This window comes from Sciurus vulgaris, assembly GCF_902686455.1.
Source record: "Sciurus vulgaris genome assembly, chromosome: 3".
In the NCBI taxonomy this organism is placed as follows: domain Eukaryota; kingdom Metazoa; phylum Chordata; class Mammalia; order Rodentia; family Sciuridae; genus Sciurus; species Sciurus vulgaris.
In genome coordinates, this window is record NC_136463.1 from 142,389,521 (window position 1) to 142,414,451 (window position 24,931).

A 24,931-nucleotide genomic window follows, 5' to 3' on the forward strand; every position below is an offset into this window, starting at 1 on the left:
GGAAAGCAGAAAACCTTGGTTCAAATACTATCAGCTGTGTGATTTTAGGAACGGCATCTAACATCTCTGTGCTTCACTGTCCTCATATGTAGAATGGAGATAATAATAGTAGGTGCTTCATAGGATTCTTTTGAAGATTCACAGACATAATTTATGTTAAAAAAATAAGAAGAGATCCCTTAATCATAAAAAGTAATAGCATGAGCCAGTCATTTATATTGTTGTTATTTTTGTTATTTTAAAACTCACCTGATCACCTGGCTTTCCACCTTCCCCAGGAGGACCTGGAGGCCCAGGAAGCCCCTAAAATGGAAATAAGAAAATAAAATTTTGAATCTGTGAAAATATATAGGCTACCAATGTTAATAATTCACCTTTTACAATTCATGGATTATATACCCAGCAAAAGATATTGTGTAGACACATTAAGCAAAACTTATGTATAATATATGTAGATAAATCATGAAAATTTGTCCAAACAAATTTTAGTGACTATGCCCATAAAAATTATGTCTTTAAGTAGTTTAATGAGCCTTGTTCAGAAATCAGGAACATTTTTTTAAATTTTTCAATAGTTTTGTGTTTAACCAGTTTTTTAGGAATTCCATTCCTTATCTTTGAACAAAAGTGTTTGATTTTATCCAAATGTCTATCCTATCTACTCAAAGAGGGATGACTTCTTTGAAAATCTGAGAATTTCACATCATTCAACCTTATTTTTTTTACATCTAAAAATCATTCAATGGAGGAACAGAAACCTGAATTAGTGCATACCTGAAAGCCAGTGGGGCCTGGGGGCCCCTGTTCTCCTCTTTCCCCAGCTAGACCCTAAATCATGAAGGAAAGAAAGTCATGAATACAGCTAGATTTGTCAGCTTCTTGTTTATGTAAACTCCTTACTTTCAGTATTTCTTCTAACCACATGTTTTTCACTTTAGCCAGATAACAGACTAGTATTCAAAATCATCAAATGGTATTATTTGAAGTTTCTGCTGGTGAGAAAATATCTTCTACAGCCAGTGAAGAGATTGATGGCATGTATTTCTTTTTTCATCCAGACAGAAAATGTCTGGAGTCAATTTTCAAATTAGGAGGAAATTGGGTAAATTGAGCATTGAAAAAAACATTATTTTCACATATCTAATCTAAAAGGATAATATTTTCTCTTGTCGTTTATTTCTAGGGGTCACAAGAATTATAAATCACAACTTCAAAACTAGAATAACTAAAGAAAGCACAGCTGACATTTTAGAAAGACAATTAAACTGTCCCATTCCAAAACAAGCAAATATGCCAAAGTATTTCTGATAAACACAATTTTAAAAGCCTAGAATAAAAACATAATCTCAAAGAATATATATTATCTATTTTAAAGTAAATTTTATAAGCTACGTTATTGGAAGAAGGTTGGTATAATCAGTATTTAAAATTTTAATAAAATATAAATTATTTGTCAAACTCAACCATTACTCATAATGATAATAAGGTAGTCTTTATAATCAGATTTTTTAAAAAATTTTAAATGAAAAAACTAATCATTTTATTGTCAAAAGATGGAAGACACTAGATCCCAAGGAATCAGGTGATAAGATATAACTGAAATTCTTCAATCCTGCACTTTCTTATTCTCTTCTGAAACTTATTCAATAAGTATTCATAAATCCTGGACAAACATCATTAAGAAATGCAATTTATAAATATGATCACTAGAAGATCACATACCGGAGGGCCCACAGGACCAGAAGGACCAACTTCACCATCTTTTCCAGGAGCTCCCTAGACACACACAAATAATTCATAAGATGAGACCATGGGAACTGAAATAGTTTCATATTTATTTCTTTAGCAGAAAATGGATAGTTACCCTTTGCCCAGGAACTCCAGCATTTCCTGCTTCTCCAGGTTTTCCAGGGTCACCCTACAGAATAAATTGAAGTTATTCTAAAATTAAATCAGTTTCCTAAAAAACATACCCTGGTCTTCCAAAGAATAGTCTGCTGAGGTGGCAAATAGTATACACTGTACTCACACTGCTACCTTTCGGGCCAGGAAGACCCATACTCCCAGGCTGCCCTCTGATGCCTATGGAGCCTGGAGGACCTGGTCGGCCATCTTCCCCTGGAGCACCCTATGGGATAGGCAGGAACCATGTAAGTTGTACGTAAGTTCTCTCTCAATGTGCCATTCTAAAATTGCCATTTTCCTTTGCTTACTATAAAAGTCGCATAAATCATAAATTACCCTATGGCTTTTTTTAATGAATCAGAAAAGTTGGATGGTTTTTAGAAAACCTCTTAATTATTTGAAGTAATTAGAGCACAGATTCTATTCTTACTGTATGCATAAGCCTTGTCCTCACATTTCCTGAAACATTCATATTAATAGGAAGAATCCTTCTTTCTTCTTTCTTTTACTCTAGTTTGTGGTAATGAAAATTCAGGACTTTATTTTACATTGCAATATAAGGTAAGGGCTGAGAATATATCACCTCTTAAGAGTCATACCTACTCGTCTTTTAAATATATAAAATCAGAAGAACATCAGGAATGAGAACATTGCTAATAGACAAATTTCACTACTATCAAACAGCATCATTTCAACACTCTTCACTTATGGAATTACAATCTCCATCATTGATTCCAATTAAATTTGATCTGGATTTTACTCAATTTGAAAATAAATAGGATCTTAAGAATTCACTACCAGCAGGGCATTGAAACATGAAAACATAACATCCATGGGATCAAAATATTAACTTTAAATAAATGTCATTTAAATTGCATTTCTATTTAAAAATATCAAAGTGATAGATTTTTGTTTAAAATACTTACCAAGGGTCCAAGTTTTCCTTCAGGACCTTGGACACCAGGATTTCCTGTCAGACCCTGAAAACAAAAAGTAACTGTCAATTGGTTGCTAAACTGATATTTAAGATTCTAAACAGGAAAAATAGTGTTGCATTGTTGATGATTGAATAGATGGGCAATTCCTGTGTCCAAATATTTCCAGTGATATTTTGTTAAAATGAAATTTATCAGGAACTCTGTACTAAAGTACAAACAAGTTGATTTTTTAGCAAGTAATGAAAACAAAAATTTATAAGCAGGATTTTTTTTTTCTCATGTCAAGTGGTAAAGTTATTAATACATACTCCTTTAAGAGAGGAAGGCTACAAGTTAATGTGTTGTCTATAAGTGAAAAAAATAACAAACTAGTATTTAAAACAATCAGATAAAAGCCATGAAAACAAATTGCTCTAAGTTGAGTAATCAAGCAACACAAAAACAAAAGCAAAAAACCTTCAATGAATATCCAGGAGGATTTATTTTGGGTTCATATACCAAATAACTCCAGGTTCTTACCCGAGCACCTGGAAGCCCAGGTTCCCCTGGACGTCCTGGGTCCCCCTGGCCTCCTTTAGGTCCTGAAGAACCTACAGGACCCCGCTCTCCTTGAGCACCCTGTTCCAAAGCAAAACAGATAAGTTAGAAGAAGAAAGGAGTTCCGGGAAACAAAAGCAGAGAGAGGTTAAACTCTTATTTTCAAAATCCACATTAATATTCAACTATTTTGTCAAAGATGTTACAAAGATTTCTTTGAAACAATGTTACTAAACATTTTGCTCTAACTTGTAAACTTTCCCTTATCTCTGTAAAATAGTGGTTTTTCCATCATTAACTTATCAAAGGTGTGTTTAGAACCTTGCTCTAATAATTCAAATTTTTCTTAAATATAATCTTAAAAGATCTAAATTTCTGAATAAAAGATATATATCAGCTAAAGTAAAAGTCTATAACTTTTTCTTTTCAGAAATGTGCCTGGAAAGTCTGAAAACTAGCTCCCACAATCTTCAAACCATCCTCCTCCTGAATTAGACCTCTTAAAGCAAACCTATTACATAAGATGGGTTTGGGGACAGGTCTGATTCTACATCCACCTCTTTCTGAATCTGGATTCATGCCAGATTCCTCACCACACTGTACATGGACTCTTAAAAACCACCCTTGTAAGCATCAGCAATGTGGGGTAATCTCACCTTTGGTCCAGGTAAACCATCAGAGCCTGGAAAACCACGATTGCCAGGAGCACCCTGCAAAGGATGAAAATGTAATCTTTAATTGTTATCTACAGTTTTGTAATATAACAATTAGTTTTCATTTTAATTACTATAAGGTTTTAGGAACTATGATGAATCTAACACAGCAATAAATAAGGAAAACTATCTGATCAGAAAGAATCAATTTTATGCCAAGGAAAATTAATTGTGAACTTTGAACTTTGAGCATGCCCGTTCTTCAAATGAGAGTACAAAATAAAGACATTCTCTGATGTTCAAAGACTATGAGTTCACCACCTATAGCTCACTAAAGGAACAAATTGAGAACATTCTTCTCTATAGTAGAAAAAGAAAACCCAGAGGACAAGGCTGGGGTAAGGAAACATGGGTGAGCACAGAAACAGATCATTAAATTTAATTAGCCACTGACTATGAAGAATGACTGTTCTGTGGTTTAAAATATTAAAATAAAAGTTACCATGACAAATGGGAAAAAAAAGAACCAATTTTATATTTTGAAGACCGTATAAACACTAAGCCAAAAAATTCTTCAAATCAAGAAATACTCTAGCCAGAAGCTATGGCGTACATCTGTAATCCCAGCAGCTGGGGAGGTTGAGGCAGGAGGACTGCAAGTTCAAAGTCAGCCTCAGCAAAAAGTGAGGCACTAAGAAACTCAGTGAGACACTGGTTCTAAATAAAATACAAAATAGGGCTGGGGATGTGGCTCAGTGGTTGAGTGCCTCTGAGTTCAATCCCAGGTACTCCCCCCAAAATAAAATAAAATAATAAAAAGGGCTGGGGATGTAGTTCTGTGGTAGAGCACCCCTGAGCTCAGTCCTCAGTACTGCAGAGAGAGAGGGAGAGGGAGAGAGACAGAAAGATGGAAGGGAAGAAAGGAGGGAAGAGTCCTCCTCTAATAATTCATTATAAAATAAACAGAGAAAAACTAGGATGTAGACATAGGGACAAAATCACCACCTACAGAGATCAAAATATGAACACTAATAAGCATTAAAGTAACAACAAATCCCACTATTATGTACAATTATTATGCAAAAATAAAAATATTGAAAAATTTAATAAACTTAAAAAATTATTTGACCATATTAAAAATAAAAACAATAACAAGCGTGAGCACTGTTTTAAACAAGAAGTCATTGTCATTTCTGAGCTCTGTACAGATTTGAGATTATTGTTGTCCCTTTCAGATCTGTTTCATTATACTCCAGTCACAACAGCCTCTTCTAATCTTTAAAATGACCAAATTCTTTCTGGTCTTCTGGCTTAGCAGTTGCTTTTTCCTCTGCTAAGAATGTTCTTTCTTAGGTCTCAGGCAAAATTCTATCTTATCGGAGGACCCTATTTCCTAAGAATCTAATCTAACATTACATCATTGTCATCTACTCAGTGCAACCCCATTAGATAATAAGTGAATGTGTAAGTATGTTTTTATGTACCACCGACTTCTTAATTATATCTCCCCCGAAAAGTAAACTAGTTTCCACACAAGGATTGAGACCATAGGCTTCTGCCCACTAATGTTACCCAAGCACCAAAAGCTCAGATTGACATTCAGTAATGATTCGATCAATATTTGTTGCACAAATGAACAAAGATTGATTAACCAATTGGCTCTTTTTCTACATGACAACCATATTAAACTGTTGCGAGACCCCTGTGGTGCATCTCTTAATTGCTTTAGTTTTCTTTATTATCCCAAAACTTACTCATGCAGTTCCCCCATAACCATAAGAATGTATTTTATTATTCAAATTCACCCTTTCTCCCATTGGGCCTGGAGGTCCAACTGTTCCTGGATCACCTCGAGGACCTCGTTTGCCTTCCTCACCGGGCGGGCCTATTGGGCCCTGAATACCATGTGGCCCCTGTTAAAACAGAAGGAAGTTACCAGGAGGAGTTCTTTCCAGAGTGGGTATAGGTAGAAGACTCATTTAATGAAGCCAGTCACAAATTCTAAAACATAATTTAAAAAGTATTTTCATCCAAAGCTATTATTATTCCCATTGTTTTTTAATCTCTTGAGGATTTTGAGTTACACACTTGTAGATAATATTTATACTCTTCTATTCATTAAAAAAAAAAAAAAAAGTGAAGGCTTACCGGTTCCCCTTTTGGGCCAGCTTCTCCTTTGAAACCTGGAACTCCTGGATCACCCTAAAATACAATATCAATTGTTGTAAAAGCCAGGACATTTAGCCAGTCCAACCTGCTCTAGTCCATTACCATGGATAGGCCCTAAATTTTTTTCAGTAGCTGAATCTATATTTAATTAGTAATATAATCATTTTTAAACTTGGCAAGTATTATGGAATATATGTGAATTTTCACAAAATCCAGGATAATTTGTTACCAATTGGTTTCTTTTATAGCAATCTTCAGGAGTTTGAGTTTTAATATCATGTTTTTTTCAAACATACTAAAATACCTAAAATTATTCCACTACTTTTCAAATTTGATCCTTAAAATTAAAATTACCAATAATAACTTCTATAGGTAACTTTTCTTAGGGTTTATATAGACTTGTTTACTCAAAATCAAAACCATTTTGTTTATCTCTTATTTCTTGAGAATTTGGCAACTCCAAGTAGGGTGTTTCATTTTTGGAATGCTCTGGGGAGGGGTGTGTGTATGTATCTTTAAATATCAATTGTAGGTTATATCAAAGGAACCAAACTGCTAAATTGAGAACACAGTAAAATACATTGTGGCATATCAGCAACACTCATATTTTAATAAATCTGTCACCAGCAATTAAAAAAACGTTTATCAACATGACCACATTATTTGTAACACAATCAAAAATATTTGTTTTAAGTGGTACTGGGAAAGAAAACATATTTTCCCTATCAAGGTAAAAGCTATAAAAGCACAAGTTCTCAATGTGTTTATTTCTTAAGGACACATCACAAATATATTTCCTAATAATTTCTGCAAACTTGTTCAATAGAAACAGCATGTTGGACTCATTCTTCAAGAATAACTCTCAAGAAATATATGTTGAACCTAATTTTAACCAAATCATCACATAAATCCCTATTAAGCCTCATATTTCTTCTCACTGGCTTGTAAAATATTTCCATAACATTTATTATTTAACTAATCATAAAATTCTATGAGGTGAACTATGAAGTGATGACCTTATTAAGTTTTGAAAAAACGAAATTTAACTTACAGCAGTAATGTTTAACTTAGAATTTAAACACACGGATTGCACATTAACATTTGGCTTTTGGAGATTGCAAAGATTCCAGACTTCATTTCCCTCACTTGGACAAATCACATTGACTGCTTCAAGGCTTCATATTACATGTTATTTCTCTAGGTACTCTTAGTTTGATAAGACTAAGGAATGACAGCTTTTTCAAAAGAAAATACCGGTTGTCCTCGAATTCCCTGAGGTCCAGTGCTACCCTGAGGGCCGGGAGATCCAGGGGGTCCTGACAAGCCAGGAGGACCTGAGGTACCTGCAGAGCCCTGTCAGATAGCAAAAGTGGCATGATGAGCAGAAGAGGCCTAGGTAGTATTCTAGGGTCAATAACCAAAGGATTAGAACTATTTGAACTTCACCTGATATAAACGCACTTACTTACCGTGGGGCCTTTGGCACCAGGTGTCCCATCAGTTCCCATTGCACCCTAAAAGGCACATAAAGAGTATGAAATATTAAGCTATATCTTGGCACATCTGGGGTGTCATTCAGATGTCCAATCATCTTCTCAAAGGAGAAAGAAAAAAATGCAAAAAATTACATCATCCACCATTACATCATAAGAATACTGTTATGACTAATTACCTTTTCCATAAATTAGGCAAAAGATGCAGAGTCAATATGGGAAATATTTTTTTCATGAGTTTTTAGCACTCATTCAGAATTCAAAAAGAATATATTAAGACAGGTTGCATTTGTTCTGATGCTATAATCAACGCCCATCTTTCTGGGCTAGTTCTTAGATACACCAGGAACTTACAGGAAGACCTTGAGAACCAACTGGACCTGGTGGCCCAGTTTCACCTCTCTGACCCTGAGGACCTTCAGGACCTCGTGCCCCAGTAGGACCTGCTTCTCCCTAAAGGGATACAAAGGGAAATGTTAATTTAAGAAAAATATAACAGTGTCATGGTACAAAGTTAATTGCAAGTTTGTAGTTTTTCATTTTAAACCCAAATATTTCAGGGGCCAAGAACACAAAGAGGTTTATCAGGGATGTGGGCCTAACCTAGGTTAAGGAATGGACTTACATTTCCACCTGCCTCTTATGTGATTATGCTGGGGACCTCTTCTGTGAGAATATTCTCCATATCCTAATTTCCAGCTACAGGAATCCGACACATCTATCTATCAGGGTCAATTTAAGTTCCCCTTCTCAGAACCTCCACAAAATTTGGAATTCTTTTTACTACATTTATCGGATTTTTTTTTTACTTATTATATTTAACATTTAACATTATCTAGATTCATAATCAAAAACTGGGAACAACCCTATACCAAGTAGCACCAAACTCTAAGAATGAGAATAGATATTCTAACTCCCGCACAGTTTGCTTCTAATTTGTTCTTAAATATTCAGATGCTTCAAGAGCACTCCTGAGAAAACAGCAGAAGCACATTCAGACTCTAAAACACATCAATCAAGGAGAAAAATTGAACAGATGCACTGTGTTTGCAGAAGTTGTTTCTGTTTAATGTAAACGTGGACATTTGAAGTCCAACAAGGTACCACACAATTAAAGTTTGATTTGTCATCCGAAAATAAACCAAAATCTCTCTTAATATCTTTAAAACAACCCAAGATCAGCTAAAATGTGCTGCAGGACCCAGACAATAGTTCTCCAATTGACAGAAAATCACAGTAAATAAAAAAAGTCTGTATAAAAGTTCCTATCATCATTAGAGGGTAAGACATATAAGCAACATAGAAAAATTTGTTTCTTTGTGTAACTGTTACTCAGTTTATAAAAATTCAATTCTATTAAACTTCAAGAAATCATTAATTCAGTAAAATGTAAAACATCAGGGTTACAAATGTCTAATGAGCTTGACAACTTTGGCAACACAAAAACAAAACAATACTTGTCAAACACACACACACACACACACACACATTCTTTGACACGAATTAGGTTTTTTTTGAAAAACAGCATTAAGAGCAGAACTAAGTGGTCAACATAATGGTCCAGATAGCAGTAAAACTCAGGAAGCCTAGCTAGCTTTAATTCAGATAAACAAACAACTTTTAGTATAAGTTTTTCCCATGCCATATTTACAACATACCTATATTAAAAATGTATATTTTATCTGAAACTCACACTTAGTTCCTGTATTTTATTATATACCTATGTAGTCTATTCCTAGATTAGAAAACCAAAATTAAGTGGCTCATTATTATCAATTAAATATATTAAAACTTTTATTCTTTATTGGAATGTAAAGAATTGGATGCACAAGTTTATTGATCCAAAGCATCAGAGACAATAGGAGAACCTACAAGAATAGCAGAATTCTGGCCCAAAACAAATATCCAGGAATTTTTATAGTGGGGGAGGGCGTGGGAAGCAAAGACAGGGAAACAATTTCTTAGAGAAACAGGTTTGCTAGCTGTTTGAGTTTTATTATTAAGTAGCATTCCATAACTGACAATCAGTCTTACAAAAATCTGGGAGGAGAGGGGAGTATCCAGAGTGACTGCCTATAAAAAGTGCAATTGCTAGTGAAGTTGAAACTACTGCAATAGGAGCAGAAACCACTTTCTGCTAATCCAAAGACTTTGGCCCTGTAAGTATTCTTTCCTTCTTACCCAACCCAGAGCTCAGTTTCAGGGCACAGGGTCTCATGTGAAGAATGAAGGAATTTTGGGTGTTTTCATAGGGATTTAGAGGAGGTTAGGGCAAGAGTCAATTGTATTAAGATATAAACTTCAGAGCTGGTGATAGCTTAGCATGTGTGTCGCATTGGGTCCCATCCCCAGAACCACAAAAGGAAAACATTTGGACATCAGGAAGCAGATCAGAGTCAGAAGGGAACACAAAGGTGCTCAGGGAAATCAGGGACTGGTTAATGAAATGACTTAGAATGACATCTAAAGGCAGTTCTATCTCTGTGGCACAGAATTCAAAAAGCACATTAGAGAGAGGCTGCAGAATCACTTGACTGATGATCCTGATATTTCAATGAGTATCTGAAATGTCAGATCTTTTTGCTCAAACTTAAAATCCCATTTAAGCAGCTCTGTGCCCTACTAATAAGAGATGTGAACCTACATTGAAGGAGGTCCAATATGCTAAAGACTTACAGAGATTATCTCACTTAATTCTAGACAAAATTCCATGAGAAGCAAGGATTAGGGAGTCAAGTACCTGCACTTACCATAGTCCTTTTTGTAAGACTAAACCTTGTTAGTAAATCTATTCTTCAAGATGTAAGTTTTTCCCATGATCTCTTAGGGTGGGGGGCAATCAAATATGTTGCTTACCATGTGAAAATAGTGTTCTGAATTTATTCACAAGTTCAGCTAATAAAATCTTAATACACTCTGCTAGGTTTAACCAAATGGTGACTGGTCTGTGGGATCTGGAAGATTTCACTGAGTCCAAGCACAAAGCAAAGATGAAAATTATTCACTTCCCAAGGGAGGAAAGGGTCCAGACCCCACCCACAGGCAGCATCAACTGCAAATGGTGAGGGCGGGAGGCTTATAAGCAGGTCTAAGAGCAGAACAGAGTCAGGTTGCTTTTATTTATTTATTTTTCCCTGCAGTTTTGGCTCTTATCTGGGCCAGGAAAGTGACCTGGGGACTTTCTAGTTTTCAGGCAGAATATGGGAGGGCTTGTGGTTCTTCTCTGACTAGCTTTCAGATAACTCAACTGCTGACTTGGAAGACAACACAAAAGAAGGTGGGGCAACAGCTTCTACAGACAGGATGGAGTGAGATCCCAAAGTGAAGTCACTTATGTCAAGGGTCAAGTTTGGTTTGAGCTTACACCCTCCTACTGTAATCCTTGCATTTCTCCCAAAATACTACAAGAAAGAACAGACTGTGACTCATTACAAATGTAAGTCATCCCAGCAGAATACTTCAGTCCATTCCCACATTGAGAGCCAAATATTCTCCCTGCCCATTCCTCCAATGGCTGCAAGTGGGGTGATGGAGTGATGGCCAGCATTGGGTGAAAGAAGGGCCTTTCCTAACAAGTTCTGATTTGTTTTAACCTTCTATTGTGCATTCTGCTGTTTATGACTCCATGGTGATCTATCCAAGAACAGAATTCCAGTTCAGTTCAAAACTCCTTCTTACTCCTTATAGCTGTTAGGCTAGAGCCCTAAAAGGATAGATTCTTTGAATTATAATTGTATGGTTATAAGTAATTATTCCTTATTACATTTTATAGAGTTACTTTCATTTTTAAATTTTATTTCCCTATCATAATGGACAATGAACATACTACTCTAGGCTCTTCACTTAATTGAGAAGAACTTCCATATTCTTCAATCATTTTTTACTTTTGTCATTCTTTACTTTGGGACTCATGTAATCAAGTAGAGTTAAATGTATCAATTATCTTACCTTCATTCCAGGATTTCCTGGAAACCCAGAAGAGCCAGGTATCCCAAGAGGACCCTATTAAAAGAAACCAGAAAACTCATCAACTAGGTATCTGACACCTAACTATGTGAATTTTTTCATTCTCTGATAACAGTCTGTATTTTGACACATAATACAGGAATAATCTGTTTTGTGTTTTAAAACCACAAAGGTGATAATGTAATTTTATCAGGTATCTTCTAACATTAATCTAAAATAATTCTAGGAAACAAACCCAAAAAATATTAATGATAGTTGGATTTCTTTACTGTGCCACATAAGATTCAGTCTCAGTTGCAAACGATTCTGAAACATTGCCTCTTGAGATGTACTTTCTCAGGATTAACCAAGTAGCAAAGATAGTTTTAAAAAAGTTATAATTTGTACCAAAATCTAGAATGTCATTCTATAAAAATAATGCTTAAGAATAATCTGGACATTTTAGAGAGATTTCTTGAAGAAATAATAAGTGAATATTTATCACTATCCTACATACATAGAGTTTAACCATTGATTTAAAAGCTAAATTTAAAGAAATTTGGGTAAAGAAAAATTCTATTCTGTTATCCTGGTTCTTCTTGAGTACTGAATTTTAATTACATCAATGTTGAATTAATGAAAGCCCTTTCAAAGTATACTTATTTATTGTTCTACATTTTGTTTCCTTTTCACAAGTAACAAGGGAGTAATTATTCTCAGGGCAAATAAATTACAAAATAGTAGAATTTCTTTTCTACTTTTGGCATATGGAAAAACTGAAAACTTTACAATTTTCTGATTGATCAGGAATACCACACACACACTTTCTCTCTCTTTCTCTAATTTTCTTTCCATGGAGTTGTATTAGCACAATTTACCTTGTGGAACTTGACTCAACTTTTTCTGTTTCAACGAGATAAAATTGTACAATGGACAGCACTATTTTCTAATTTGTTTGGAAGAGCTTACATTTTTAAACATTTATATTTTTTTTACATTTATTATTGCATGTTAATTACCCAGAACAGTGGATTTCATTATGGCACAGTATACCTGCAGGATTTTGATCATTTCTCTCTATTATCCCCCATCACCACCCTTCTTTCTCTTCCCCCTTCCCTGATTCCTATCACTATAAAAGTCATGTTATTTGATGAGAAAAACACATGTACGAATCAATTATTCTATGGTTTAGAAAAGAACTTCATATTTTTAGGCTATTTGAAAATGTTAATTTAGTTTGGTTTTGCTTGTAAAGTTATAATTTAAGTATCCTTAACAAAATAAAAATAGAGACTCTGATCCACTGGCTACCACTACATTCTGTGTTATCTCCATAAATCTCTTGAGATCCTGTATGCCTCTGGGACCCTCAGTAGATAATGAGCAGGGATTGAGGCTATCTATACAAGCAAGGAAAATAATTATTAAAATGCATAATATGTTAGAAATTTGTGAAAATACCAATTTTGCTTTTGTTTATATTTTACTACCCATAGCCAACTAAATGCTCAGATTTTCATCTTCTAATGTGAGTTAAAGATTCATAATTTCAAAGGGCACCTATGAAATAGTGCAAACCCATCTAAAGCAAAATGCCATAGCATTATCAATACTGGACATAGAAATATACTGGACTCTGTGTGAAATATTAGCACTCCCTGAAACCTTTTCATTTCTCATTCTACATTACACTTTTATTCCTATGGCTTTACTTATTACCGCTATACTAAAAATTCCCAAATCTACATTTGCAATTCAAATCTCTACCCTGAGTTCCACTCTTGCATATCCAATCTCAAAACTGGACAGATTTCTTTTCATCCTAAACCCAAACTCACAAGCTGTAGCCTGTTGCTCTTCCTGTATTTCGAATCTCAGATAAATTTTATTTTCTACCAAACTCCTCAAACCAGTAACCAATAAGCTGTGGCATGTAGGCTTTTTTAGCTCATAGATATGCAGTCTGCATCCACTACCGGTAATAACTTCAGTCCATATCTTTATAATTTCTCCCTAGGGTAAAATATGTCATATTGAACTCAGACTTTTGTCTCAGTCATCTTCATGTCATCTCCACATTACCAGCAGGTGATCTCTCAGGTCTTGACACTGCTGTGATTAAAATTCTACAATGGTCTTTCAGTAACTCCTATAAGGAAGACTTCAAAAACTCTTTAATAGAGTAAATGTAGCTTTTCATGATCTAGCTTCTGCCTCCCAATCTAATTTTACCCTCTCAGCATTTTTCTGAGCTCCCCATGTTTTTCGATCAGCTGTGCAGAATGAACTATGTTCTTGTCTATTTTATGTACTCATCTTTCAAGACTTTGCTTGAAAACTACTCCTTTTAAGTCTTCCTTTACTTCCTTCTTCTACTGTATGTTTATGTAATTCCTCCGCTATCTCCTATACTTCATGTTATATTCTTTATTACAGCAGTTAGCAATAGTATTATACAATTACATTTATTAATATATCCAGTTTTCAAGAATACGAACTGTGTGTTTTTCATCTTTTATTTTAAGTGTGTGGAACAGTGAATATTCTGTTAATGTTTATAAAAATATAAATGGAATAATTAATAAATGAAGAATAAATGAATGAATATTAACGTACTACAACTCACCATTGGCCCAGGTTTTCCAGGCATACCATGAGCACCTCGTTGTCCCTAATTAGAATGAAAAGGCAAGGTAAGATCATATTATTTTACTTAGAATAATTTTTTATCTTTTTCCACTTTCCACATAAGGTTACATTTTAAAGTATTTTATCATAATTCATTTGCTTTATAAATAATTTTCATGTTAAAAATTGAAGAATAAATATTAAGATAACCAATAACAACTGTCCCTGGGTAAACAGTAATAAAAATACACATCTACAAAAAGCTGATAAGGTAGTAATACATACACTATCCTTACAGCAATAAGAAATAAAAATCAAAACTGAGAAAAACGAAACTGAGTAAAATTTATTCTTTTTACTTTAATGTATCACATTTTACCATGTAAGCTTTGGGATAATGAAAATTTGAACTTCTTATCCTTCTTAACAGACAGATTAACTTAAGGAAGGATTAACTCCTTAGAAAAACAAACAAACCACCACTTTAAAACGTCACATGTACACACAAATTAAGTTGTGACGGAGTCTGGTCTTCACCCAGATTCCCTTCAGGACTGAAGTACAATTCCATCAGCTAGAAGTACTGAGGGTTGGTTCATGGTTATTCTCCCCAGGAACTGTCCTCAATAAAGGGAGTTAGCTTTCTCAAAGTCTTGCCCTTAACTTGGTCAATGTAGGGGTACAAATGATTGACTTCTATTCAAGACAAGTCTGAAGAGCTCCACAATTCCCCTGAGATTTGCCAAGGTCTTTGTTGCAATTGCAACAAAATTCAATTTCTCCCTCTCACAAACCCTGCTTCTTTTACTCAATCCTCCACAAGTATAATTTCTAAGAGCAATCCCCAATGAATTTCCTGTCTACAACTGACTCCTTTGAAGCTGCTTCCTAAGAAACCTGACCTAACACCATATGGCCAGAAGTGTTTTTTTTTTTTTTTTTTTTAAAAAAAGCATACTCTAAATTGAGTTTTTAGCTAGATTCCCCACTGGACAGCTGGTGATAAATAGAGTAGGAATCAATGGCACACTGTGGGAGTACTGGAGAATATATTTTCTCCAAGAGTGAACTGAAATAGGACACAAGTATAAGGGAATGTGTTAAAGATGCAACATCTCAGGCATTTGAGAAGGTTTAAAAGGGAAAGCAACCATAAATTTGAAGGAATTTCATGGGCTGTGTTGAATGTTTCTATTGGAAGATATCGTAAGGATGATGGTGATCGAACCTGGGTAGGAGGGAATGTTCTAACAATTTTCTTCACGGTTCTTGGATTGTCAGGCTATGTAGACTAATATTTCAAACTTGGAGTTTATTCCAAATTTTTTTTTAAATTATTCCAAAAAAAAAGAAAGAAAAAAAAAAAAAGATGACCTACTGGAATTTCCTCATTTAAAAGATATTCAATAAAGCAAACCAGAAAAAGAGTTGAAATGCACATCTCAGCAGTATGGATAAAAGCAGGCATACTTACAGGAGCACCCTGGGGCCCGAGTCTCCCTCTCTCCCCTGGCATTCCTCTTGGACCCTGTAGATGAGACAGAGAAAACATATCTTGGAGTCTAAATTGAATTCTAGGCTGGTTGGACTATCTATTCCATCCAACTGAGATTTAATATAATTAGTTGCCAAATAGCAGTGTTTCCAGGAGTCATTTTAAGTGTGAAAATACCTGTGGAGACACCTACCCTACCACCTCTTATATAAGCAGAATTCACTTAACCTAGATTTAACAGGCCTAGTACATAATACTGATTTGTTCATTGTGATTAGAAAAAGATGAGGTCATTTTACACCCAAGAAAAACAAAGGAAGGGTCTTTTTCCTTCCAAAGGGCCTGATTTTTTTTTTTTTTTTTTTTTTTTTTTTTGGTCTGTCAGCAACTAATCAAGATTATGTCACTGACTAATGTACATTCTTTTTGTTTTTTTTTTTAATTTTTTTCTCTTAAACATTCTCTTAAGGTAATCTTTTTTTTTTATTCTTTTTTATTGAAAATCATAAATTTACATAGGGCAATGTTGTTTGATTCTCTTAAGGTAATCTTGAAAAAAAAAATAACAAAACTGATACATACCAGAGGTCCCATGGCACCCATTGGACCGGTAGGGCCAGCTTCACCCTAAAGCAAAATTGAGATTGCCCAGTATGAGAAACCTAAGTCAAGATTGGCATTACATTATTCCATGTATGTATGATTTTAAAGAGCACATTAACTTTCACATTTTATAATCTTTCAATGAAGGATCTCAAAAGTTTGTTTCGTTGCTTTTCTGTAAAATTAAGTGAAAATTTGATTTCACAGAAATAAGTCTAAGATAAAATTGGGGATTTAAACAAGATGGAGAGAAACTATCACACCTAGTAATAAAGTAACTATATGTCAATTTCTGGCATATCTCAAGCATAATTTTACAAGGCTAGAATTAACTCATATTCTCTGAAGATCTATTATAGAAAACTTAGAAATAAAACTTTAAAACCAAATGCTTTCTTATGAATATATCTCATGATTCCTCCCATTAAAAATTATTCTGTTCTTCCTTTATATTTTCTCTCCCTATGGAAATAAATAAATTTGGGGAATAAGCAAGGCTATAAGACCCTGAAATTAAAAGGGCGTCAAACAACAGAATACACATTATTTACCTAAATATTCATTTATTTAAATCCCTCTTTTCTCCAGAATTAGTTAAGGAGGTTCTGAAAATTGTGTCGGTACTCAAAGAAGAACAGAAGAAGTATAGTGATGGTTTTGTACAATTACCTTAGCACCAGTTGCTCCGACTTCACCTTTAGGGCCTTCAAGACCTTTATGTCCCTGAGAAGAAAAATATAAATATGTATATGTATGCTGGTTTGTTTTTTCAATTTTTGAAATATAAAAGAAGCCTAAAAAATATGTTCATAGAAAGTGCCTTATAAATCCCAGCAGCTCAGGAGGCTGAGGCAGAATGATTGCAAGTTCAAAGCCAGCCTCAGTAACTTAGCGAGATTATCTCAAAATAAAAAATAAAAAGGGCTGGGGATGTGACTCAGTGGCTAAGTGCCCTTGGGTTCAATCCCTGGTTACCCCTGCTACCACCCCACCCCCAGCAAAAAAAAAAAAAAAAAAAAAAAAGAAACTGTCTTATGAAAACAACCTGAAATTTTAAGTTATCACTCAAAATATCTCTAATTCTCAAACTTTTCTAGAAGTTTATTCAAAGAAAATTAAAGTAGGGTTTTCTTATTTTAAAACTATGTTCAACATTCAGTGTTATCAATTGTCGAACATTCATGACTTTATAGAAATTTAATCTACAGCTACAACTAAAAATTTACATTAGCCTTACAGGACACACACAATTATAAAGTTCACATAGTTACAAAATATGAGTTATATTCAGGAGTGATATACAAAATACAATTGATCTTCTGAATACACAGATTCTACATTCATGTCTTTAATCAACCAGGAATCAAAAATTTTCAAAGGAAAACCAACTTCTCTTGTTGTGACATGTACTCTGCCATTAGCCCTACAATGGTCGCAACCGTACTAAACACATATAGATTTTTTCTTTTCATTTTTCTCTAAATAATACAGTGCAACACTATTTACATAGCATTTACATTGTATTGGATTATTTAGGTATTTTAGGGTGTCTAGAGGTAAAGCACTGGGAGTATGGTATAGGTTACATGAAAGCACTCTGCCACTGTATATAAAGGGCTTGAGCATGTATGGATTTTGGTATCATGTGCAGGGGGTGGGGAGATATAAAGGGGACTGGAATTGCTCTCCAGTGGATATAGAGGTACAACTGTATTAAATAACGAGACCAGCAGCACCAATCATCCTAATAGAAACCCAGCTACTCAAAACAGAGACTAGTCAGTGTATTAGCTTTGCTTTCAGATAAATAGCTAGACAGATTCTCTTGTGTACATAACATAATAGTTACATATTAATTCTCTTGAGCTATGAAAGAAGCATTCTATTGCCTTCCAAATCTGGGTTGGCTGGCCCCTCTGGTTATCAATTGTCAAACATTTGACATGTAGTAAAGTCCTTCAGCTCTGCACACCAAGTAGTGCATTCTCTACTCGAGTCATGTCATTTATTCCCCTATTTACTAATTGCTTATTTCCTTAGGCAATTACTATTTCTTAACTATATCTTTTATGAGCTAAACCTACAAGCCAAATAATTTTCTTATTCATCACCTTGTCCTCTTTTGTATCACGGTACCAGGTATGTAGTAGAATTTTTTTTTTTTTTTAGAATCAAATGAAATTTGAAGGAAATGTAAAAGAGAATTGTGATTTCAGTAACTGCAGATGAATATTGCAATCACAGCCAGTTAAAGAAAACTGACAAGGGGAATCATGAAGATTTAGAAGGCAGTGTTCCCCACATCCTACTGGGTGGTAACACATAGTATCAGAGAGGATTGAACTTACTCGGTGACCCTTCAGACCTGGAAGACCAGGAGCCCCAGGAAAGCCTCGTGCTCCCTGGGGAAAAAAAGATAAGGTGTTTCAGAGTCATTAGTACAAATAGGAAATTGTTTAATATACTTCTTTTTTTAAAAAAAAAAAATCTAAATGACAGTTTTCACTGACACACTAAAGCAGAAAGAAAAGACCAGTATATTTTATCTGTCAAAATATATCAAGGTGATCAAAAATTGACAAAACAAATGCACTGTTAGAAGTGGAAACATGATTTCCAGACATGGAGTAATGCCAAGAATTCATTCAATGACGTTTGCAAAGTTTCACATGATATCACTATATTTTAAGTAGTAGCAAGAAAAAAGAACGACGAGAAGAAAATACAAAGGAACCAATGTGTTTAAATGTCTGAATTGACTTTGTCAAAGCTTACAGAAAAAAATCAGGAAAGGAATTTAAGGGAAAACATGCTTTTCCTACTTAATTTTGCACTTTATTTGAGGTAGACAAATAAATACATTTATAGTTAGGCACTTTTTAAAAAATTTTCTCTGGACTTGTGAACATGGGCAGCAGAATATGATGGGAAATATGGTATTACAATGTGGTTGGTAATTTTTTAATGAAGTATTCACTGCAATCTTTGTGGATTTATGATTGCTTAAAAAATAAATGAGGAAATGAAATATCCAACAAAAAGATCAAGAAATGTGAGAATGGCTTGGTTTCTTTATTTAATAATTTATACATTTCCACTATTTCTATGCATACTCAACCAAAGCATGTTAAATTTTAAAAACAATAAAAATGCAACAGAAAATCAGATCCAATGATATGACTATTTTGAAGTGATGCTTGAAACTTTTTTCTCATTCTCTTAAAATCGATAATGACCCTGTGACTTGACTTGCTCTTGTTGCCTACATTAATTTGGCTTTGCATTGACTTGCCATTATCACTGCCATCAGCACATTTGCACTTTGATTACATAGGTAGATGTGATTAGTATTAATTTTCTATTACTACTATTATTATTAATCTTCATAATCCTGGCATTTATGACTTCACTCATGACTGGTTAGTGGGATAATCAGTGAACAATCATTGGACAACAACTGAAGAAATGGTTTAATATTTCAAGTTCTCACTTGACCTAAACCTTTCCTAAGGAATTCCCCTTGTCTTAGCACCATCTTACACGTGTAGTAAAATCCTTCAACTCTGCACACCATAGGCTTCATTCACTATTACTAAACGAATGAAGAGGCTGCTCAATAAATAAAATTCACATGATCAGATCAAAGCAATAATTCCTCTGTGACATCTTGCAGTGAAAATATTTCTTTAGTGTTTGGAGGATATCACAGTAAGGGTGCATCAAATCGTGCTCTCTGAACAAATGAAGTCTCAGTAATTCTGTTTACACAACCCCGCTTAGGAATTCCTTCACATCAAGAACTCCCTTTAAGTTTTTTGATTGAAGTCCTCCTTTACCAAGATTTGCCTCCCTTCCATCTGGAACAAGCAACTCAGTGCACAGGCATCTGGGCCCAGAGGAGAATTACTGAGCGATGTTATTTCAAACAATTAATTCACTTCAGTTTTTATGGTCTGTGAGGAGAATCCTCATGTGATTACATATCCCAAATATAACAAGAAAGTGGAGCAGATGTACTAATGCTCATAAAGAATTCCCGTTCTGCTGACCTAGGCCTGTCATCACAGCAGTCACACGTTGTTACACTGAGCTTGCAGAAAGCATCTGTGGTGTGCTGGCAGGGCACCTTTCCTCCCCACAGAGGGCCGTGCTGTGAGGGTGTGCAAGAGTGCAGCAGGCCACGGAGGGTCGAGCAGGGATGGGGGGAAAGGACATCTGTGCTAATGACTAAACCTCATGCCTTTGTCTGCATTTACTTCCTGGGCAGATGGAGGGGCAAAGGAAAGACAACAGGGAGGTAGGAGAGTAGTTGTAAATTTGAAACTAAATAATCCTTAGAGTCCTGTAAATCTCTGTTAAAGATCAGCATTCTTTTTTTTTTTTTTAAATAACATACTAGCATTGAACTTCCTCAAGAATATAAACAGTAATGTAGCACTGTTACTTGCACTGAGTGGTAGAAACATTAGGAAATTATAGAAAACATAATATGTAGTTGACTAGATCTGTTTAGGAGATGCTGAGTGGGAAAAACCACAAGAAGGATGTTCCAGGAGGATTTTTACTTTCTTATCATTCTGCAATTTTCCTCCTTCCTATATAGCTCAGGAGAACCTAGCAAAGCAATGTGAGGAGGACAGAAAGGTGGGTTCAGAGAATGTTCTAGTGGCCCAGGTCCTGGAATCTGATGGAGCAAATTGCCATGGTTACTTTGATGAGTTATGGGGGAAGAAAACAGCTTTGTTAGAATGTCTGGCAATTGTACATTAACTTGTCATGAAATTTCAGGGTCCAGAATATTAATCAAGAATTTCAGCCAACATTAGGATTTGGGGAGCAGCCAAAGAAACATCCTGTCCACATTTATTGCCCTAGCCCATAAAATAACAGTCAACAAACTCTTGCAGGCTATTCTTTTAGACATATGGGCTAATAGAAAATGAAGAAGTTTTTAAAGATAAGCAGGATTCAAGTGTCATAAACTGTAAATAAGTCAGACCAGATTCCTCTGGAAAAAAAATGTTCTCTTTTTCTGAAAATTTGATATTCAATTTGGAGAGTATCCATGTGAGGTTATGACATAATTCTCTGGCTCCAGGAGAGTTATTCATATGGTTCCCATGCAAAGCTGGGAACTGGAATTAGCTGTAATTCTAGCAAAATGTCCTGTGACAATTTACTTTTAGATAGAAAGGAACATTACTAGATTGTCTGCATTAACTTAGTATCTAATGCACATGCATACAATGAATTGCAAGTCAGTGTTCCTTATGTTTTGAATTTTGTTTGTATGTTACTATATTGGTAAGTATAAACTTACCGGCGATCCTGTAAATCCCACTTCACCAGTATTTCCATTTCTACCAGGTTCACCCTATATGGAAAATAAATAAATAAATAAAACAGCAAGAGGTGGGGGAGGTGTAAAGGGATTTGAGTGTTCTCTGAGACTAGATGACAAATAAATTGCAGATAAAAAGTCTTCTTTAGAAAGTTCATGTGTGAGTATCTAAGCAGCATAAAATAAAGGAAACCTAGACTCTTTTTCTGAGAGCCAGTTATGCTACAATTGATTTTGCAGAACTTTCATTAATTTACAGAAGAAATGGATATGAATTATCCTAGTCTGTCCTAACTCACAATTTTATGAATTTCAATTATTACATGCATGACCATATATCTCTGAATTAAAACATTGCTTCTTCAAATACTACTAACCATTTCTTTCCTTGTGACAAAATGAAACAACCAGAGATATTTTCTTTATGGCCAAATTCAGTGTAATATGCTTAAATGTATATCACAGTTCACAAAGAGAAAATACAATACTAAACTTAATTTTGTGTCACATAGAAATTAATGGCCTGCCCTAATTTTACCCTCAACTTTGTTACAACTAAGAAAAGAATCTAGCAAATCAAATCTGTTGTTCCATAATTCATTGATCACACATTACTAATGTTAAAATTTATAGTTACATCACCTTTAATTAAAAATTCAATTGAAAAAAATTACTTTTTAAGCTTTGGGGAGCCATATGGGCACTATACTACTAACGCAATTTGAAAATTTCACTTATTAAGAATTCATAATGATACACTGCCATCAAAACCATATAGTTTTTTCTTTTAGATTATGTCAATGGTTCCACTATAGAAGGTTATAGTTATTACGAGAATAATTCTAATATCTCATGGAGAAATCTGAATGGAAATCCTGAGGAATGCAGGAGAGAGACAGGACCTAATAATATTATACAATCAAACTTGAGAACTCCTTTAGATTTTTGTAAAAGTTTATTCTCAGTTCTCAAGTTTAGATGGAATGTAATAGAGGACAAAAGCATTGGAAAAAGTGAAATTTATTATTACAGGACATTCTTGTTAACATTCTAGTTCCTTCTTAGGCTCTTTAGAACTTAAAAGCAAAATGGAAAACAGAAGCTTACATCTTCACCAGGCTTGCCGGGAGGGCCCTCTGGTCCACGTGCACCAATCGGACCCTATTACAAAGCAACACAGAAGGGGGGAAGAAAGAGTATTTACTTCTAACTGCTAATAATGTAATCCAAAAATTTCTTGAAACAATGAAAATATATCAGAAAAAATATTTTTATTACAATTTAACTCTTATCTCATAGCCCTCAGATCATGTACTCAAAGGTTTATTACACAAATACACATATCTCAGCATTGTCTACTGTACCTATCCCTTTGAATTTAAATACTCTGCCATAAAGAACATACAGCTTAAATACCCTATGATAAAGTGCTTCCAAACTAAATTTTCATTTCTTACTTCTTTAGAGAAGATGTGGAAAAATAACTGACTACATCATTATCAGGGTGCACCAGCATGTAACTGAGTATACATGCTTACTTGACATTTACCATTGGTCCAGGTTCACCAGGTTCACCAGGAGGTCCTGTTGGTCCTACACCGCCCTAAAATTGAGGGGGAAAATGATTATATACAAACCAAAGGAAAACAGAACACCAAATTGTCTACTCTATGTGACTATTCAGATGGCTGGTCACTTTACAGCTCTATCATTTTGGGCAAGTCACTTAATCTGTCTATAACTTAATTTCCTAATCTGCAAAATGAGAAGAGCAATAGAACTTACCCATCAAGCCATTTAGATCAAAATGCATGTTAATGACCTTGAACATTGCTAGCAGAGTCAGCTAACTTTGACTGAGCTAAAATTTTTTCTTTCTGTCTTTGCAGAAGTCTTTTCCTGGTGGGTACAGTGTCACATCAGTTCAAGACCACTCAGGCAACATAGTGAGACCTTGTCTCAAAATAAAAAGTAAAGAGGACTGGGGCTTGGGGATGTAGTTCAGTGATAGAGCACCCTTGGGTTGAATCCCAAGTCTTCCTCCACAAAAAAGAAAAGAAACTATTTCCTAATTCTTGTGAAATCGTTACAACAAATAAAATAGCTCTATACACAATTTTATTGGTATTTTCTAGGCATCGAAAAAAAGCATTTAGTACTATGTTCTTTTTAAAGATTCCATTGAATGATCACTTTGACTTTTATTTATAATAAGACCACATGGTAATGACCTGATATAATCTGTTTTCATAGCCTCAGAGTAGGTACATAATCAATTATGAAAATTTTCATCGCAACCTGAGATAATGATTTGTTATTTCAGGAGCAAAGACACATAACCTCTGGTATTGATGGGAAGTCACATAAAGAAATCAGATGATAAAAATTTAGTACAATGAAGAAACTTTGACAAATTACTGCATATATTTTAAGTGAGTGCAAATTATTATTAGTAATCTAAAGTGATCATTAGAATTATGCACTGTAAAGGCCTTCCCAAAACAGTCATCTCACAGAGAGCTTATTTTCACATATTTCTTTACTGTACCATACAATTTAATTATAAAAAGACTTACTTGTTGTCCTTGTAAACCTTGAGGTCCCCTTGGGCCAACAGGACCCTTAAAAACAAATGAGAAAAAAAGTTGCATAGTATTCATAATGATTAATACTTTAAAAATGTTGACTTGGCTTTAGAATCTGGAAAAGTAAAACTTTGACAGGGTTAGGATGACATTATTCATCTGCACTCATCTGGAAGGCAGACAAATTCCAGGAAATTGAAGATTGAACAACACTTGGGACAATTTTATATACACCCTCAGTGTCATAAAAAGAAATAAGCATTATGCCTGCACCCAGTGTCTTTAGGAGAAGAACACCTGCTTGTATAAACCAGAACATCTGAAGAGGAAAAGCTTGGCAGGTATGAAATTTTCAAACTGTTTGTTTAGTTCTTCAACTTTTCTACAGAAGATAGTTTTTATAATGTAAATGCACAAATCAAATAAAACTTTATCAGGTCAACAATATTGATGACATTATTTTCAGTGTCAGTTTAAAATTATTCAGGGAACTGAGTTTTCCAGATTATTTATTTATCTCACAACTTAACATTGAAAGGATCAGCATAGGCATCTCTCACTTAAACTTGAAATGATTACACTGAGACATAGCAAAGAGAAGTGAAGTGCAATCTAAGAAAATTTAATACTGTAAAA

The 24,931-nt window shown here is 34.6% G+C and overlaps 1 protein-coding gene across 1 annotated transcript in view; it reads right to left on the reverse strand.

Moving 5' to 3' along the window:
* Positions 1-24,931, reverse strand: part of LOC306655768 (uncharacterized protein) — a 136,079-nt gene that overhangs the window by 26,073 nt on the left and 85,075 nt on the right. The window contains 23 exon segments of the mRNA XM_079130385.1: positions 250-303; positions 775-828; positions 1,723-1,776; positions 1,865-1,918; positions 2,030-2,128; positions 2,832-2,885; positions 3,363-3,461; positions 4,037-4,090; positions 5,839-5,946; positions 6,182-6,235; positions 7,457-7,555; positions 7,672-7,716; positions 8,050-8,148; positions 11,644-11,697; positions 14,270-14,314; positions 15,746-15,799; positions 16,349-16,393; positions 17,039-17,092; positions 18,718-18,771; positions 21,690-21,743; positions 22,818-22,871; positions 23,260-23,313; positions 24,287-24,331. Coding sequence (XP_078986511.1) covers positions 250-303; positions 775-828; positions 1,723-1,776; positions 1,865-1,918; positions 2,030-2,128; positions 2,832-2,885; positions 3,363-3,461; positions 4,037-4,090; positions 5,839-5,946; positions 6,182-6,235; positions 7,457-7,555; positions 7,672-7,716; positions 8,050-8,148; positions 11,644-11,697; positions 14,270-14,314; positions 15,746-15,799; positions 16,349-16,393; positions 17,039-17,092; positions 18,718-18,771; positions 21,690-21,743; positions 22,818-22,871; positions 23,260-23,313; positions 24,287-24,331 — 1,440 coding nt within the window.